Raw genomic sequence first — 17,656 nt, forward strand, 5'->3', positions numbered from 1 at the left:
GAAGGCGCACAAACAAAATATCATTTTTTCTGTTGGTATTAGCGAAGCGTCACATGGCCATCTTGTGGAAGTGCCCTAAAAGACCTCTGCTGGACCAATGGTCAGAAGATTTATTAAAGTGGGTAACAGCAGAAAAGGCAGTAATACATAAGCCGGGAAAGAGTGAGGACTTGGAGGTCTTGGAGCGGAAATGGGGCATGCTCCTTAATGACCTACTAACATCGCTGGACAATCTTCCCCCATGAAGGAATACATTGATGGACACCAGTACGAACTATTGCTGTGGTTGAGTTTTGTTGAAAGCTTCAGAGGTACTGATGATTAATGTTGAAGCACCCTCATAGAGGTGGATCCTAATGGGTCTATATTTGAGTATCTGAGTTGGATCAAAGGGGAGGGTGAAGGTATTTTTGAGGACACATGTTACTCCGAAGTATTCCGTTTGTAAAACCCAATAAACAAATTATTTTAAAAAAAAGAAACAAAGGACATACAGGGGTTGGAGGCTTCAAGAGACAGACAGAATTAAGGGCACCTTCTCACAGTGATCCGAATGTGGCAAGAGCTCAAGATCCCAGTGATGGAGGTTTTCAGAAAATGTAGCTTCTTGTAACAGATTTTATGAGAATGGGGATAAGGCAGTCGCGATACTGGCGAATAAATTTGAGGCTCAACAATTAGAAAACAGTGTAGCTAAAGGAGATTCATCGGGGAGTAGGTTCTCATACCCGTTGGAAGTGGCCAGCTACTTCCTCAGTTTTATGAAGGGTTGTACAAAGATGAGGAAGGGGAATCGGAGGAACAGATTTGGAAAGCCTAAATATGCTTACATGTTCATGGAAAAATGCCATAGGATTTGATGAAGTATTTTGGAAAGGGAGGTCTGAGAAGTTATAGGACACAGGCACATGGCTACTGGGAAGCCTCTGGGGGGATAGCTTCAAAAACTTTTCATAAAGGATATGGGGGCTACTGGCACAATTCTCGGCTAAAGTATTCAATGGTGTTTTGGAGGGGAGGGTGTACCACTCTTCTTTCTTGGACACTATCATTTCAGTATTTACAAAAGGAATGAAGGGATGCATTTGACTGTAAATCATAAAGACAAAACTCTTTGCTGAATATTTATATGAAGATTGACAAGTGTACAGGTGTGTAGGTTGGACAGCTGTTGCGTAATTTCCATCAATCATTCAGAACAGGATGGCTTAATTGCCAGAATACTGGGAGCTGTGAGGGGCAAGAAATACGAGAAAAGGTATTGTTTTCTCAAAGTTGCCATTTTATTAAATAAAAAGCAGTGAGATAAAATGTCTATCTTTCCCTAACCTAATAAGAATGGTCATGCCTGGCAAACAAACTAAAACTAAAGAAAAGGGACCTAGTAGCTGATCCTCACACTAGTACACAACAAAATCATACAAGGACTGTCTGGCCATTTTTATTTCCACAAAATGGTATACCAATTCAAACGCAAAGGCTTTAGAAAGAGCAAGGTTCAGTTCCAATAAGTTCTGTGCAATAACAAAGTTCCATTCAACATAGCACAAAAAATCGTTTCCTTTCACTGGTTCCTTCCACTTTGCAAGAAATGTCTCTTTCACAAATGCTTGGTCACAAATCAAAACGACTGTTATTTTCCACAGTCTCTTGCTTGGCAAAGTAAATATCTCTCAACCGAAACACAAGCTCATAAACCAAGACAATTGTTCTCTTCACAGAGGCCAAGTAATTATTAGCACATCACACGTCTTCAAAGGAAGCTCTGTCAGGATAGCATAGGAATGCAACAGCTCATCAAGAAAGGTGAAAGAATTACCTACCAAGTTCTTTCCTAAACACCTTTTCTTCTTCTTTCCTGGTACACTCGCCTGCCAGGACTAACTACTACAACTACAATTGTGTTCAGTGGTAATGCCTGCTTCAAGATTCTCCACACCAGCATCCCATGTGAGGAGGTTCAAACAATAACTGCTTCTCATTAAAGTCTCTTGATAACATGGGTTACAGTTCTCACCAAATAGATATTTTATAAAAAGGGAAGTTGTGCCCTGGTTGCCACTGTATTACTCTTCTATAGGCTCTTGGCACTGCAGGTTACAAGCTTCTCCTGATTGACATCTCATATAAGGAAAGTTATGCTCCTGTAGCCTTTGTATGTTTCTCATGCAACCTCTTGTTGCTGGCAATGCGGGTTATAATTATCCCCAAATGGTATCCCTTATCATGAGAGTTGTGCCCTGGCTGCCCTTGTATCCATCTTTTGCAGCATCTTAGCTTCTGGCAATGCGGGTTACAATTATTCCCAAATGGTATCCCTTATCATGAGAGTTGTGCCCTGGCTGCCTTTGTATCCATCTTTTGCAGCATGTTAGCTTCTGGCAATGCGGGTTACAATTATTCCCAAATTGGTATCCCTTATCATGGGTGTTGCACCCAGTGTGCTTCATTTCATTTGTTCGGTATTCAAAGTCATTAGTTTTACTTAAGAGTCTTTTGTGACCCGGCTGCCAGCTCTGGTCTGACTGTCGCGGCCGGCACACTCCTTCAGGTGAGCTCTGACAGCTGTGCAAGGCCTCCGGATCTGCTTCTTTACCGGAGCGGGTCACGGCATGTTGGACGCTCGTCTCCCACACGGTGTAGCTTTCCCCAAAGCCACTTCCAGCAGCGCTCGCTCTGCACAACCACGAGACTTCTCCCATGTCGGCCCCGGCTGGTGCTTCCTCCGCCTCCACAGTGCCTCCCACATTCACACATGCTACTGCCTCTGCTCCTGCCACTGCTGCCGCTTCTGCCTCTTCTTCTGCCACTTCAAACTCATTCTGGCATTTAAATGCTTTGTACCACAACAACTAGACTGCTCATTAAACTTCATGGTCCCTGTAATCTTCATCAACTCTCGAGTCCCTCTTGTTGTCCCAGTACCACAGGCATTATGCGTTCTCAAGTCCATAATGTTTTTGGTCTTTGTACATTTAGTTTTCTTAAACAGATTAGTGAACTGAGATCTGTCAACTTTAAGGAGGTTGTAAAAATAATTGATCTAGATTTGTGTTTAGGACCTCTATATATAAGGCAGAATCATAACACTTAGAGGTTTTTATATTTACTTCTGAACCCCAAATGTACCAGTTTTATGCTGTTTAGCAGACTTTTTATATTATGTGTTTTGGGTAGTTCTAGGAGAGGGAATTATACACAATTATACACCGACAGCATGACATTAGGTATTTGGATATTCTGGACTTTCATCCTCAGAAGAGGGTGAATACCGCGTCTCTCCTAGCGGAGTAACCAATTCCCCTTGACAACCGTCTCCACCCATGTGATTCCCCCCCCCCCCCAATGTTGCCACCCCCAGGGTTAGGTTCAGGAAGCGGCTGCCTTCCCCTGGCCACATGGGTGGAGACTTTTGGCTGGGGTTTAGTAAAGACTCCACAGGATTCATCACAGAGCACACAATAAGTGTAGGGCTTTCAACAAGGAGCGTAAAATCATGTGTACAATGTTTAACATGTTTTATATGCAACGTGGGATTCTGCAAGATCTGTAACATGTAATGTAAATGGTATATGACTATTTATTACAGAATCTATCACCTTCATCCACACCTTGTCACAAATGTAACAGAATCTCCAGTCAAAAGAGATTTTGATGCAGGTGGGTAAACTATGTATTACTACAGAATATTCATGTTTTTTGCAACTGAGAAAAGAAGGTGGATTCCATAGGAATCCATGTAAATTCAGGATTGTTTAAATGTAGAGGTTCAATTGTAAGCACTCTGCTCTGTGGTATTTACAGGTTCATTTAAAATTAGACCCATAGTGTGCATGCACTCCTGGAGAAATAAGTCAGCCAATAGAGGCCATGTGAAGTAGTAGTCATTGGTAAAAAAAAGTCTTTAATGGAGTTTATTTTCAATCCAACTACTGATTGTTTCTTGTTTGATTCTTAGCCAGGCAGAAATAATACTGTCATGAAGCCAATGCAGTACCACAGTTTCTCATACGTTCCACAGAGGGGATCTGTGGGTCAAAGAATGATTGCAATGCAGTCACTTTTAACAACATATTACCTTAACCATTGCAGCTTCAATAGAGCAGTCCGGCAACCCAGGTCTGTCCATCATCCCAGCAGTCAGGTATGCCATGCTCTCCATTACAAATGCTTTCTGGGCCATTAAAGCAAATTTTTCCTGAGAATGATAGGGCACACATAAGCATTCACACATAAAAGAACAAATGTAATATAGAATTCAGCACGTAATATAAATAAAACGGGATAATTGTGATTATTAGTTAAAAACAAATATCTTTTTCTACGGTCAAGAATCTTATACATGCAGTTCAGGCTCAATGCACTACCTACTAAGGAGCGCTTAAGCTTCTGGTCCCAGTTTGACGACTCGGATCTATCGTGCCGATTCTGTGGAACCACCAATGAAATTCTCAAACATTTGACAATGATGTGCTCTGGGCTAGAGCAACAAAGAAACACCATTTTTGGCCCAGTAACAAAGAAATTTCAGTTATTATCTCGAGAGGACTGGTGGAGAGCTCTGTTTGATGGTTCAAACAGATCTGTGTTATGTGCTTTGGTCACTTTTCTCTGTGTACTAAAGGAGAGTCTGGATGTAAAGACTGTTCACTAATTGATGTGGCGAAATTATGTGTACCTTGTTGATGAAAGAGGTGGCTTTGATAACTAACTGGACGTAAAGAGGTGTATTCTTCTTTTATTGTTTGTTATTTTCTTCTCTCTCTTTTTAAAGGTTTGTAAAAAAACAAATATATATATATATATATCTTTTTCTTCTAATTTTTCTTTTCTAAAACAAAGTATAGACAAACTCAAAAATTTCTGCAACCAAAACGAACAGTACAGACACGAAATGAAATACACTGTACAAAAGATCCAAATTATGGACACTGAAACACTAAACGTGATCCAATGGTGCAAATGTCAGAGAGACTAGCTGCTTGAGGATCCAAGAAATGCAGTTCTCCTAATGCTTTTGGCAAAGGACTCTAAGATCACAACTGCATACTCTACCACTGACTACCTGGTACCCAGTGCAGCATGCTACCTATCCACTCGGTGCAGTGTTCCTAACTCACTCACCCAGAAAAAGTCACTGCCCACCGTCAGAGGAGCCTGGATTCCTCATGGCATCTTCTCAGAAACATATCACCCAAAAGACTCTACAACTAAAGATTGGCCAAGTGGAACCCCATCCAATTGTTTGCCACATACGCATGTGATTACATTGCCTACCAGGCCCTCCACAACACTCCCTGCACTAGCACACTCAACTTCTATGCTGAAACACATTATACATCTATGTAATAAGTCACTTGTACACAGCAATCTAATACCTCACCCAACAGACATCAAACTACATTATCCCTACACCTCTTCAACCAATGTATATACAACCCAAGAAAGGGATGGAACTCTTGATGGCACCTTGCAATTCTGAAGTGAGAATTCCAGGTGTGAGGAATGGATTGGAGACAATGGGTTGTGCTGAAATGTGCACATTTTCTGTAGCAATGCAAATCTCATTGTGGCGAAAAGGAACTCCCTCGCCCTATTTCTAGAGAGGTTTCCTACCTCAACACAGAATAACTCGGGTGCTCATCTGGAGGCAAGAAAAAATAAAAAAAAAACAATATACCATCCTCTGTCAATACCAACTACTCTATCACTACCGCTATGAAGTAAACCAAAAAGGATTCATTGAATGGCTCCCTTCTCCTTGTGCACAATACAGTTTTAAGTTGACTTAACAGCAGCCTGCAGCCTCTTCCAACAGGGCCTGATTTACCAAATACACTTAGACCAGGAGAATGACTGCCTTCTCCTGGTCCATCTGCGAGAGTTTGGAGAGACTGTTCCTTGATAGTTCTTTGTACAGTCTTTTAGAAGTCTCTTTAATTCCTCCCAAGGATTTGCAAACATTGTTACGGCTTTAGCCACACTTCTTCTATTGCTGGTACTTTGTGAAGACATTTTATTTCTTGACTATTGGGGAGATTACACCCTGACAGTTATTGGTCCTTTTGGTATCTTTCACATATGTTGGGTTTCCTGTGATGAGAGAGTTCACTTCTGAGTCCTTCTTGAGATTTATGGTTTTTCAGGTCACCACTGAAACGAAGGAGATAACTCCCAAAGAATACTGGACTCTTGGTTCGTTGGGAATCACTATTGTGATGAGGGAGATCACTCTCGAGGAATACTGGACTCTTTGGGTTCCCTGGGCCCCACCCAGCTAGCCCACACATCCTGTTATCTGTATCTTCACTTGGGAGCGCTACCAGTTCTTTTCAGGGGCCCAGGTCACTGTTGGTTCTGCACATGTTCAGCACGTATTTCTACTTTCCTCCTCTTTGGTCAGTGCAGCTCCATTGCTGCAGTGGTCTTGGCGAGTTTTATGGGCAACAGGTTTCTGCAGTGGTCTCAGCGTGTTTTAAGGACCACATGGTCTACCTTGGAGAAGCCACGCCACCGTTGGATTCTTCCTGCTTCTGCAACGAGTCTGGGTTACTCTGGCTTGCATGGTTAATTTCAGCTTCTTCTTCTGAAAACCACTGTCTCTCGATACTTCTGGAAGAACAGGTTTGAATTTGCTGGGCCTTGCAGGAAGGACGCCAGATTCCCTCGCTGCTCTGCGTGCTCTCGAACACACTTAGTCCTTCCTGTCTTTACTTTATATTGCTTTAAACGCCCCAGTGTGGCGTCAATGTCTGTCATCACTGACTCTGAAGTTATCTTCCTGCTTCTATTGGTCACCTCGTCACAGTACTTTGGTAACACTTAATACTGTTCTGTATGTTTCTTTGGTTCTTCTTCGTCTCAGTCCTATCTGATCCTACAGGTGAGATAGTAGGGAATTCACAATAACACACAGTTGTATTTTCAGGATGGGAGGGAGAAGGAGTCAATAGGGCCATAGCTTCTGGGCACAATGGTTTAGGGAGGTCTTTCATGGGACGGAGTCCTTATACCCATGAGGTCCTCCTGCTTATTACCACCCCTACGGTGACTATTCGGCAGCGGCCTTGCCTCCCTAACCTCATAGGGAAGGGCTCCCCTCTGGGGAGAAGTGACGAGATCCTGTGAATCGACAGAGCATTCACTGAGCAAATAAAAAGACAAGCATATTCTGAGAAACGTAAATGAAATATACTCAAAAATTAAATAATAGGCTGATCAAATGATTAACATACTAGCAAATTAAGGGTAAAAACATGACAAGCAGGTTAATGAAACTATAATCATTTCCTGACTAGTGAAATTGTAAGCATTTCCATAAAGTACACATTTTATTATTGTGATAATTCTAACAAATTATGAATTCAATTTATGAATCCATGCTGGTAATTTGCATATTCTGTAAAGTCAAATGAGAAGCATATGGGATACATTACTCACCGTAATCGTATTTCTGATGCTTGTATCTGCTTAGATTCACATGCTGTGCGTAGGCCGACATCTAGTGGAAGCTGCGGAGTATTACAGTTTGTTTTTCAAAACTCGAAAATGGGCGTCGACACAGGGCGTGCCAGTAATACTATCCCTAGTGTGACGTCCACTGTACCCATGATCCCTCACGCGTCTAGGACCCTCAAATTGTATTTTTTCTGACATGAGGTAGCATGAGTAGCAGCGTGAGTACAGATGATCCAAGCAGATAGAAGATAGATAAGATAAGACTACACGCATCCATGCGCCTTCTCTCAGAGGGGAGGAAGGGTGGGTCGCATGTGAATCTAAGCAGATACAAGCATCAGAAATACGATTACGGTGAGTAATGTATCCCTTCTGAGGCTTGTGGAATCTGCTTAGATCACATGCTGTGCATAGATTAGCGAGCAGTGTTAGAAGGAGGTGGGATTTGAGAAGGGTCATGAGCAAATAAATGTCTTAGAACCGCTGGTCCCACTTGAGTATCTGTCTTGGAATGGGTGTCAATGCAGTAGTGCTGAGTAAAAGTGTAAATAGAGCTCCAAGTAGCTTCTTTGCAAATGGTGTCAAGGGGAACATTTGCAATGAAAGCCAGAGTGGCCCCAATGCCTCTTGTCGAGTGGGCTCTAGGCGTAAAAGGCAAAGTTTTGTCAGAAAGAGTAACACAACTGGACACAGTTGACAATCCACTTGGAGATGGCACCCTTAGAGACGCGATCTCCCTCTTTGCCTGTGGCTACGGAGACAAACAGTTGATCTGTTTTCCTAAGCGGTCTGGTCTTGTTTACATAGTAAAGGACCACCCTACGCACATCTAAGGTGTGTAGTTTAACCTCATCCGAGCTTTGTGGGTTTTGGAAGAAAGCCGGAAGCTCGATGGACTGGTTTACATGGAATTTAGAAATAAACTTAGGTGAGAACCTAGGGTGTGTCCGTAAAACCAGCTTATCCTTATGAATAGTAAAGAAAGGATCCTGCACTGACAGAGCCTGAATTTCACTGACCCTTCTTATGGATGTAATGGCTACTAAGAAGGCAGTCTTATAGGTCAGGTGTTTGAGACTTGTCTTATGCATGGGCTCGAATGGGGGGGCCCATGAGTTTAGATAGCACCACATTCAGGTCCTATCCTGGTGGTGGGTTAGATATAGGAAGATGAAGTCTCTTTACTCCCTCCATGAAGGCTTTAACCACGGGTACCTTCCACCACGACACCTTGCTATGTTAGGTGGTCTACGCTGACAGTGCTGCCAGGTGTACCTTTAGTGAGTTGAAAACCAACCCTGCGTCCAGCAGGTGGAGCATGTATGTCACGATTGTGGAAGGAGTGCAATCAACTGGGTTGATTTGTTTATTCTGGCACCAGATAAAGAATCTCTTCCATTTGTCGAAGTACCAATGCCTCGTGTTCGGTTTCTTAGACTCTTTTAGGATGTCCATACACCTCTGTGGTAAATTGAGATGTCCAAACTCTATGACCTCAGGAGCCATGCTGCTAGGTTCATGGAGTTGGGTAGAGGATGCACCTTCTGACCTTGGTGCTGGGACAAAAGATTGTACCAGCCCGGGAGTTTGATAGGATCGCACACCGAGAGGCTGCAACGGTTAAAAACACAGTTTGTACGCCCACATGGGAGCAACTAAGACGAGCGTCATCGACTCTCTGTTCATCTTGTTCACCACCTTCCTGATGAGGAGTTGGTGGAAAAGCATACGCAAACATCCCTGACCAGTTCATCCACAGGGCGTTCCCCAGGGAGTCTGGTTGGGGAAACCTGGATGCGAATCCTGGGCACTGTCTGTTTTCGCTTGTGGCGAATAGGTCTATAGTGGGGAAACCCCACTGAGAGACGAGATCTTCTACGATTTCTCTATGTAGACACCATTTGTGTTCCTCCTGGAGGGGATCTCTGCTCAAAGCGTCCGCTAGAGAATTGAGCTCCCCTGGAACATGTTGAGATGACAGAAAGATGTCCCGTCTGAGTGCCCATATCCATATTTTCTGGGCACGTCTGGACAGATTTGGCGAACAAGTCCCTCCTTGCTTGTTCAGGTAGAACATGGCTGTCATGCTGTCTGTCCGGATCTGCACCGACAGGTTCAGTAGGTGGGGCTCGAACGCTTGAAATGCTCTGAAAACTGCCAGAAGCTCTAGCAGGTTGATGCAATTCTTGGCCACTGTGTGAGACCAGAGACCCTGAGCTGTGTTGTGGAGATGGTGAGCTCCTCATCCTGTCAGGCATGCGTCCGTCGTGACTACCTCCTGTATCTCGGGATGGTAAAAGGGTTTCCCCTTGGATAGATTGCCTCTTGTCGACCAGTGGAAGCTTTGTACAAGTGTTGGCGAAACGACCACTAGATCGTCCCATTGACCACTTGCCTGAGACCACAGTTTCGCCAACCATTCTTGCATGGTACGCATGCGCAGGCGCGCGTGGGGGACCAGGTAAATACATGACGCCATCATGCCCAGCAAACGCATTGCTTTGCGTACGGTTATCTGGCGACCGGTGTCATGATGCCCGCTCCCGGGGAGCCGGTTCAAGTCCGGCGTCCCCGAAAGCGGACATCCAGTCCCCAAGGAAGGACCCAGCAACCCCATATAGGGGCCCTTTGGACAGTGTCCTGGCGCCTATGGCGTCAGGCTCATAAAAGACATCAGTCCTGGCGCCATAGGCGCCAGGCTCATTATGGGAATGCTTGGGTGCACTTACCTGATGCAGACCATGCTGCAGGATCCCGGCCTCCCTGAGGCCTGAAAGGAACTACTTTACCTGTGGGACTAATTTACCATCCGGGCGTGGAAGGATACATACCTGGAACTTCTTCCAAGGCTATTTAAACCCCACCCGAACAGCCACACGTGCTTTGTGTTGTTCTGCATCTAGCAGCTGGACGCTCACTGTGTCTGCTCCTGCATCCTGACTTCTGCCACGCCTGCCAGCATCCTGGATCACCTGCAAAGGAAGAGAAGAAGAGAACAGAAGAAGGAAAAGTCCTTACCTGCTAAAATCCGCATCCCGGAGACATCTCGCCGACAATCCTGAAAAGGAAGACTTTAATTTAAAAACTCATCGCGTCCATCGCTGCAGCGCCGCATTCCACTCACCTTTACAGAGCGCCTCCATGTTCAGCAGCGATCATCCGGATTCGCAGTCACGCCCCAGCGCCTAGGGAGAAAAAGACCATAACAAAAGGTGAGAGAGGGAAGGGAATAAGGAAAGCTAAATCTCCATGTTAAGACTTACCTGTTGATTCATTCCCTCTTCATTTCAGGTCCGTGCCGCATCCTGGCATTTCCAGACCCCGGCCCCTAAGGGGAAAAAGAGACATCAGCGTTAATGAGCGAATGAAAAGACATTACCAAAAAACGCTCATTAAAGACTTACCGGATTTCTACAAGGATTTCACCTCTCATCTCGGGTCGGTGCCTGTTCCCCGGCATTCCGTACCCCGGCCCCTATGGGGAAAAAGACACTAGCATTAGTACATTAATGCATGGACACAAGGGGAACCTCTTATCAAAAAACTTACCTGGAAGCCAAGCAAGTTTGGTTCTCACCAATCCGAAAATCCAGTGAAGTAACTTGACACCAACGCGCCCCTGCATCAGAAGCAGGATGACGAGCTCGTCCTTCCAGACCCTAAGGTGAGACGCTACGAGAAATCACAGAAGGGTTTCAAGGAGGGTGAGAGGGGAAAGTGGGAGGCCGATTGCATTACCCCGCAGACAGTTAATCCCCTATTTTCCCCTACAGAAGGATACTTCTGCGAGCCAGACAAGCCAGATTTGGGTGCCCGGTCCAGTCCGTCTTCCGAACCCTGCGCATCACCTTAGAAGAGGTCACAGCAGCGCGAACCAGGCCAGCGCCTCCGTGGGAGTCAGGTGAGCGTAACAACCGGTTTGATATTGCGGAATTTGCAGTAGTATATTCCGAATTCTTTCCTCTGAAGGAAAAGCCAACCCCTCTTGAGTATTTAGAACAGCTCCTAGGAACTGCTTAGAGGTGCTGGGCATCAGACTTGTTTTTTCCTCGTTTATGGAGCAGCCCAATTCGAAGAGGAGGTCGATAGTTCTTTGAATGTTTGTCCTGCAAATTACTGGGGTCTCCCCCGTGATGAGCCAGTCGTCCAGATAAGGGTACACTGGGATTGCCTCCCTGCGTAGGTGTTCCGCCGCCACCGCCAGTACCTTGGTGAATACCCTTGGAGCCGAGGCTATCCCGAAGGGCAGTACCTTGAACTGGTAGTGCTGACTGTCCACCTTGAAGCGCAGATATTTTCTGTGCGCTGGGAACATGGAAATATGAAAATAGGCATCTTTCATATCCAATGTTTCCATGTAATCTCCCTTTTGTAGGAGGGGAATTACCTCTTCGAGAGTAGTCATGCAGAATTTTTGGGGCTTGACATATTTGTTTGCAGGCCGTAAGTCCAATACTGGGCGCATTGTCAAATCTTTTTTTGGCACAAGGAAGTAAGTTGAATAAATACCCTTGTTTACCTGGTGTCCCGGGACGAGTTCTATCGCGTCCTTTGCGAGAAGATTTTCGATCTCTTCGAGTAAGATCTTTTGGTGGTCTAAGGAGTGTATTCTTTTTCGTGGAGGGTGGTTTCGGGGACGCTCTAGGAGTTCTATGCAGTATCCTGCGGACACTGTGGACAGCAGTGTCCTCCTTTATTGGGACTGCCTCTACCCCTACCACGACCTCTTTTGTTACCCCTGCCATAACTCTGGGTAGACTGCTGGTTAGTGTTCCATGGAGTACCCTGGCCTTGGGAATAGTTTGAGCCTCTTTGGGAGTTTTGTCCGTGAGGCCGATGAAAATGTCCATTCCCTCTCTGGTTAGGGGGTTTGTTGGTTAGTTAGTTGCCCTAGGGACTTGAGTGTCTCGTACTCGTCCTTGGCATTCTTCAGCGCGTCCTCGACCGCCTTTCCAAACAATAGATCCGGCTCCACCGGCTTATCTATCAATGATGCTTGGGTCTCGGCCTTGAAACCAGACTGCCGTAGCCAAGCATGCCTCTTGATGACCGTGCTCTCAGCAATTAATCTGCCGGCGTTATCCGCGGCATCAAAGTTTGATTTTAAAATGCAACCTGACACGGCTCTCCCCTCTGCCGAAACTCGTGCCAATTGGCTTTTTAAGGGTTCTGGGGCAGAGTCTATGAGAGCCGCGACTTCTTCCCAGTGGTGGCAGTTGTAACTAGCCAGCAGGGTGGTGGAGTTTGCAATCCTTGCCTGGTAGGCGGAAGTGGAGGCTACTTTCCTGCCCAAGCCATAAATCTTCTTGCTCTCCTTGTCGGGGGGAGCTTTGGACGATGACAAGGGTGTTCCCACCCTCTTACGGGTGTTTGTAACATGCAGGGAGTCCGGTTTAAGATGTCCCCTTATGTACAGTGGGTCAGATTGGGCTGCCCTGAAAAGCTTTTCAATTCTGGGGTTTTACTGCCCTATTGAGATTGGGGTTAACAAGGGAAAGGTCTATCCTCCTTTGTATTGACTTAAGGATAGGGATGGCCTGAGCAACAGGTCTCCTTTCTCCCACCAGTTCCTCTGCAAGGTCCCTCTCTTCCTGAGCACCTTGGGTGTCGATGTGGAAGTGCTGTGCCGCTCTGGACAGGACCTCATTCAGGAGAGGCTGGTTGTCGACAGGGGAGTCGGTAACTGCGGGCTCTTTCTCTACCAGGGAATCTACCCTGTATGTATCTGGGTCATCCTCCTCCTCTTCTTGGTCCTCATCATCCCCATAATAGTCCCAATTTGTTCTTCGAACATGCCCACATCTGGATCCTCACCAAAGGATGGATTTTCCTGATATTGAGAATAGGGCTGTATATAGAAGGGGTCTGAAGACTGAGTTGGTGCTTCACCCCGGGACTTCTTACTTGGGGGTATTGGATCCTTAGAGCCTGAGGGAGTTGACCCTTCTGGGGTATAAGAGAGAAAGTGCTCCGGGTTTTTGGCGTAGAAATCTGCCAATGATGACATCCTTGACATTACTCTGTCTATGTCATCACTGGACCATTCCCTTGAACTGGGAATAACTCTTTCCTGGAGTGCTTTCCCTGTTTTATCCTGACTAGACCTACTGGCCTGAATAGGGGCCTTAGGGACAAGAGACTGAGACGTCTGTCTGTTTAGGTGGAGTAGAATGTAGTTTAGGAGTGGAAGTAGGCTGGGACTGCTTACTTCATTGTTTTCCCCCCTCCCCGTGGGTGGAAGAGTGTTTCCCCGATTTTTGGGCCCTATCAGAGCTTTTCGATGCCTGGCTCCGAAATTCGGGGGTAGAGTCCCTGTTTCTGGAGAGTGTAAGGGATTTGGTAGCAGCCTTCGCGCTGCCTGCAGACGCCGACTCCTGGAGTGCGGCCTGGGGGTAGAGGTCGGCGTCGTCCTCCGACGACCGAACCTCAGTCACTAAGGGGAGCGAGGCACTCTTAGCAACAGTGGAGGGTTGCCTGGTGTCATGAGGCGATCTCGAACGCGAACGTCCAGAGGACACTGACTCGGTGGACCGTTCTCTACATGCCTCTTTCCGAGAACTCGACGTGCACGTCGAGTCTTGGTTGGACCTTTGTTTGCTGGAAGTGGTGTGGGTAGCGCTCGTGTCGCCGGGGGTCTTCCCCATAGCTGCCCTGCCGGACAACCTTCCGAGGTTGGGGACTTGCGCTTGGCTATCCATCAACGCCACATTGCCCTCGCCGCGTTGAACCCAAATATTCAGCGTATGCTGGCAAAAGATGAACATATGTTGACAAATGAAGCTTACTATAATGAATAGTAGGATGAGGGAAAATGTGGTAACCTATAACTATCTTGAGCAAACATTACCATCCTACAGTTATGCTAGGGCAATACCATGAGCTAATTATGGAGGGACACAATTTAATCCTATAAGCGACATAACATGATTTGGATAACTATCATGATCTTTCTTATTGTGTGATTGGATGAGCTTCAGGCTCAATTGATCTGCATTATGAGCTGCTGCGTGATAATTATAAACTTGTGTGGCTGCTGAAGGGAACAGGTCATGCCTGTAAATGGGCTCATGCTTTGACCATGAGCTGAACAGAGGATAATGATTTAAAATGAACCAATTTTCTTTTCAAAATGATTTGGAAACTATATTTTGCTATCATTTTCAAGGAGAAACGTGTATATTCATACCTTCTCACCTACCTACAAAGGACTATTTTTATGCAATCTGAGAGTAGCAAAACATTCTTGTACAAGTCACGTTCAGTGCAGTTGCTAAAAACAAGCATTTAGGGATAAAACTCCCAACCTCTTGGAAAGTTTTTTAAACCAAACATGTTTAGCCAATCGTGTTTTTAAAATGTAAAATCATGGATTTACAGAACACAAATTAGTGAGGTGTGGTCGTATTTGTTACCTTACTCTTAGCCTTCATCACACAATGATAGCTGGACTGTGCCTATTTTCTTATGATAGTTTTTGGTGAAAAAGATAATTAGCTAATGTTATTCCTGTGTCGCCAAATGAAAATATCTATGGTGTGCTCCCACCTACAGCATCCCCCATCTGCGACTACAAGAGACCCTCAGAGTCCCAGAGATGTTTAAAAAATAATATCAGTATAAAACACTGAGGACTACAAAAGGTACAATTTGGTTTATTTGTCATATTTTTGAACTTCAGGTTTCACTATGGTTATTTTGACCATCCCGACATGCTAGAGCCTCCATCTTCGTCTGCCAGCCGGAATGCTTAGGCACTTATTTTTACATTGATCTTTTTTTAATTAAAGCAGCCCTGGCAGAGTTGACACAGAGTTGCAGTCTGTGCAGCCGGTGTCAGGTGGGGTTAGCACAGCAAGGTGGTATGGCCACTACCATCCAGCCAACCCCCAGCACTTTTACCAGCACCAATCCAGAAGGATCACCAGAGAAGCTGCTGCCCGGCGCGACGTCTGTTGGAAATGGGGGAAGAAACGCTACTTAAGCGCTGCCCTCCCTGGAGGTGAGTCGGGCCCGGATGCTGAGTGAGAGGGCGCTAATGGACCGTAATCTGGATCAGTCGACCTGGAGGAGATCTGGCAGCCCGTTTAACATTCAGGTCAGGATCGGAGCAAGTAGACTTTTGATGGATGCTACGAATGCTCATTGTACTGTGGGGGACATGGAGGAGCTGGCTCAGAGTCCATCTAATTGTAGCCAGCCATATAGTGTTACTTGCAACGCTGCAGAGAAGGCCGAAACTAATGATAAACCAAATTAAGCCATTTCCCTAGGCAGGTATACCCCTGCATCACAAATGGCGGCCACCACTCTTACTAATAATTTGAAAGCCTTGCAAGAGGAGGGCCAACAAAGATGTGATGTGGAGCCAGTGTCCGCTGGTATCAGTAACATCTTTAAGCGGGGTCCTCTTGGCACACACCCACAGCGCATAGATCAGACTGTGGTGGGGACGAGTACAGGCTCGCAGCTGAATAAATAAGGAGGGGCTGTAGGTTCACTACAACTGAGCCGTCGCCCCCTAATTCTCAAGTCTATTGCTTCAACGCACTTAACCAACCTACTAAAGTACCAGTACTTGGTGAACTGGAGGGGGGGGGAGGGGGGGTTCAGGGACCACTTCGAATGATTCAGAAAAGGCGGCAAGACTGAAAGCCTGATTATTTCAACCTAAAAGTCTGGCGCCGCGAAATTAGTCAAATATCCCACAGCACATTGGGGGTGCAAGGAAGAGTTCTGTCACAAGAAATGGCCCAAGCAGGTAACTAAAAACATATGGAAACCAACGTGCCTAACATCAACATCAACTGCTTTATTAGCAAGTCAACGTCTATTTTTTTTACAAGAAACCGCCATCAAATGGCAGACAAGAAGCTTTGCCTGCTGTTACAAGTGTGGGCGACAATCTGAGCCCGCAGGGAGAAGTTTCCGACTGTGCTCTTTTTGAAAGTACTTTGACCATCGATCCTGACCCGACGTCATGCATGAGCGTGAGTTTTGTTGAGGAGAGTCAAAGCCTAATGACCAGTGGGAACCACCAAGAACAGGTCAACCTGTCGACCACATTCAAATTACTGAGTCGATAGACTCTGCTCCTGTGGCCATGAGGAATGAGCAGGGCCTTTTCAATAAGACAAGAGAATCCTTGGAGATATGGGCTGCCGATCTAGCAGCTCTGGATGCAGGGGTTTTAGTATCGGACAATAGTCCTACACGATATTATAATAACCAATTGTGGCAGCAACATATTGAGTCTCCAGAAAGGGAGGAGACCATAAGTAAAAATAATGGGGCTTCTAAAAGAGCCTGGATATCAAGTTTGGAGTAGATTAACATACTTCACCCAAAGTCATTTGACCAAACAACCCTTACAGAGCCCTGGAGACCCCCTAAACTGGTCTTGGAAGAAGTTGGTGATGGGTCATCTGATCAACAAGGCTTGGATACTAGCACCGTTGCGGGGCCATCTATCACACTGGCGCATTTCATGAAAATGTATGAGAATATAAGTGAGCAAGTGAAAGACCAAACTACAATTATCGCAATGATGCACACCAAGATGCTGTTTGTCGAGGGGTTTATTACGGGTATCCAGAGCCATCTGGATAATAGCTTGGCCTGGGTATTGAAACTACTACATAATACCTAGAGCTTATAATCAAAGATAAATTTAATAAAAGAATGTCGGGTGTGAAACAATCTATTGCCATCGCCATTGAATCAAATGGTAGATTTAACTGAAAGCAGTAACACCACCCTGAAGGGAAGTAGGAACGAGGAAGATACGACTGCTACTGTGGAGCCACGAACGAGGCAATCAATACAGTTGCAACAACCTATCCCTAGTCCATGACCACAGGCGCCCAGGAGTCTCGGGAAGGCGCGGAAGTCCTACAGTCAGTAGCTGCCACTTTGTTAGTGCCTGGTCTAAAGGAAACCCGAATGGAGTACTCGCAGGCAGCATCGATTTAGCCTAAGATAAGTACTAGGGCGGTAATAACTAATGGAATAGTAGATGAAACCAACGAGAATAAGACAAAAGAATTGTGTTTGCAAAAAACCCAATGAGGTATGATAGGATAGGGCATTTATAACGCGCCTATACACAAGTGTTTCAAGGCGTGACGAGGCAAGGGGGGGGGACAGAGGGAAGACAGACAATGATCTGACTAGGCCAGGTGACATTGAGATCGCGCAAGTG

General features: G+C 45.7%; 1 protein-coding gene across 3 annotated transcripts in view; it reads right to left on the bottom strand.

Annotated features, from left to right (window-relative positions):
* ACAD9 (acyl-CoA dehydrogenase family member 9) overlaps positions 1-17,656 on the bottom strand; it is a 1,303,923-nt gene that overhangs the window by 584,476 nt on the left and 701,791 nt on the right. For 2 of the 3 annotated variants that reach the window (XM_069643962.1, XM_069643963.1), the window contains exon 11: positions 4,079-4,198. The exons of the other annotated variant lie outside the window; for it this stretch is intronic. In XM_069643962.1, the coding sequence (XP_069500063.1) occupies positions 4,079-4,198 (120 nt within the window). The remainder of the gene's footprint in view (positions 1-4,078; positions 4,199-17,656) is intronic. 3 annotated transcript variants of the gene reach the window in all.

Source organism: Ambystoma mexicanum, chromosome 2p (genome assembly GCF_040938575.1).
Source record: "Ambystoma mexicanum isolate Mex_15411 chromosome 2p, UKY_AmexF1_1, whole genome shotgun sequence".
Taxonomy (NCBI): domain Eukaryota; kingdom Metazoa; phylum Chordata; class Amphibia; order Caudata; family Ambystomatidae; genus Ambystoma; species Ambystoma mexicanum.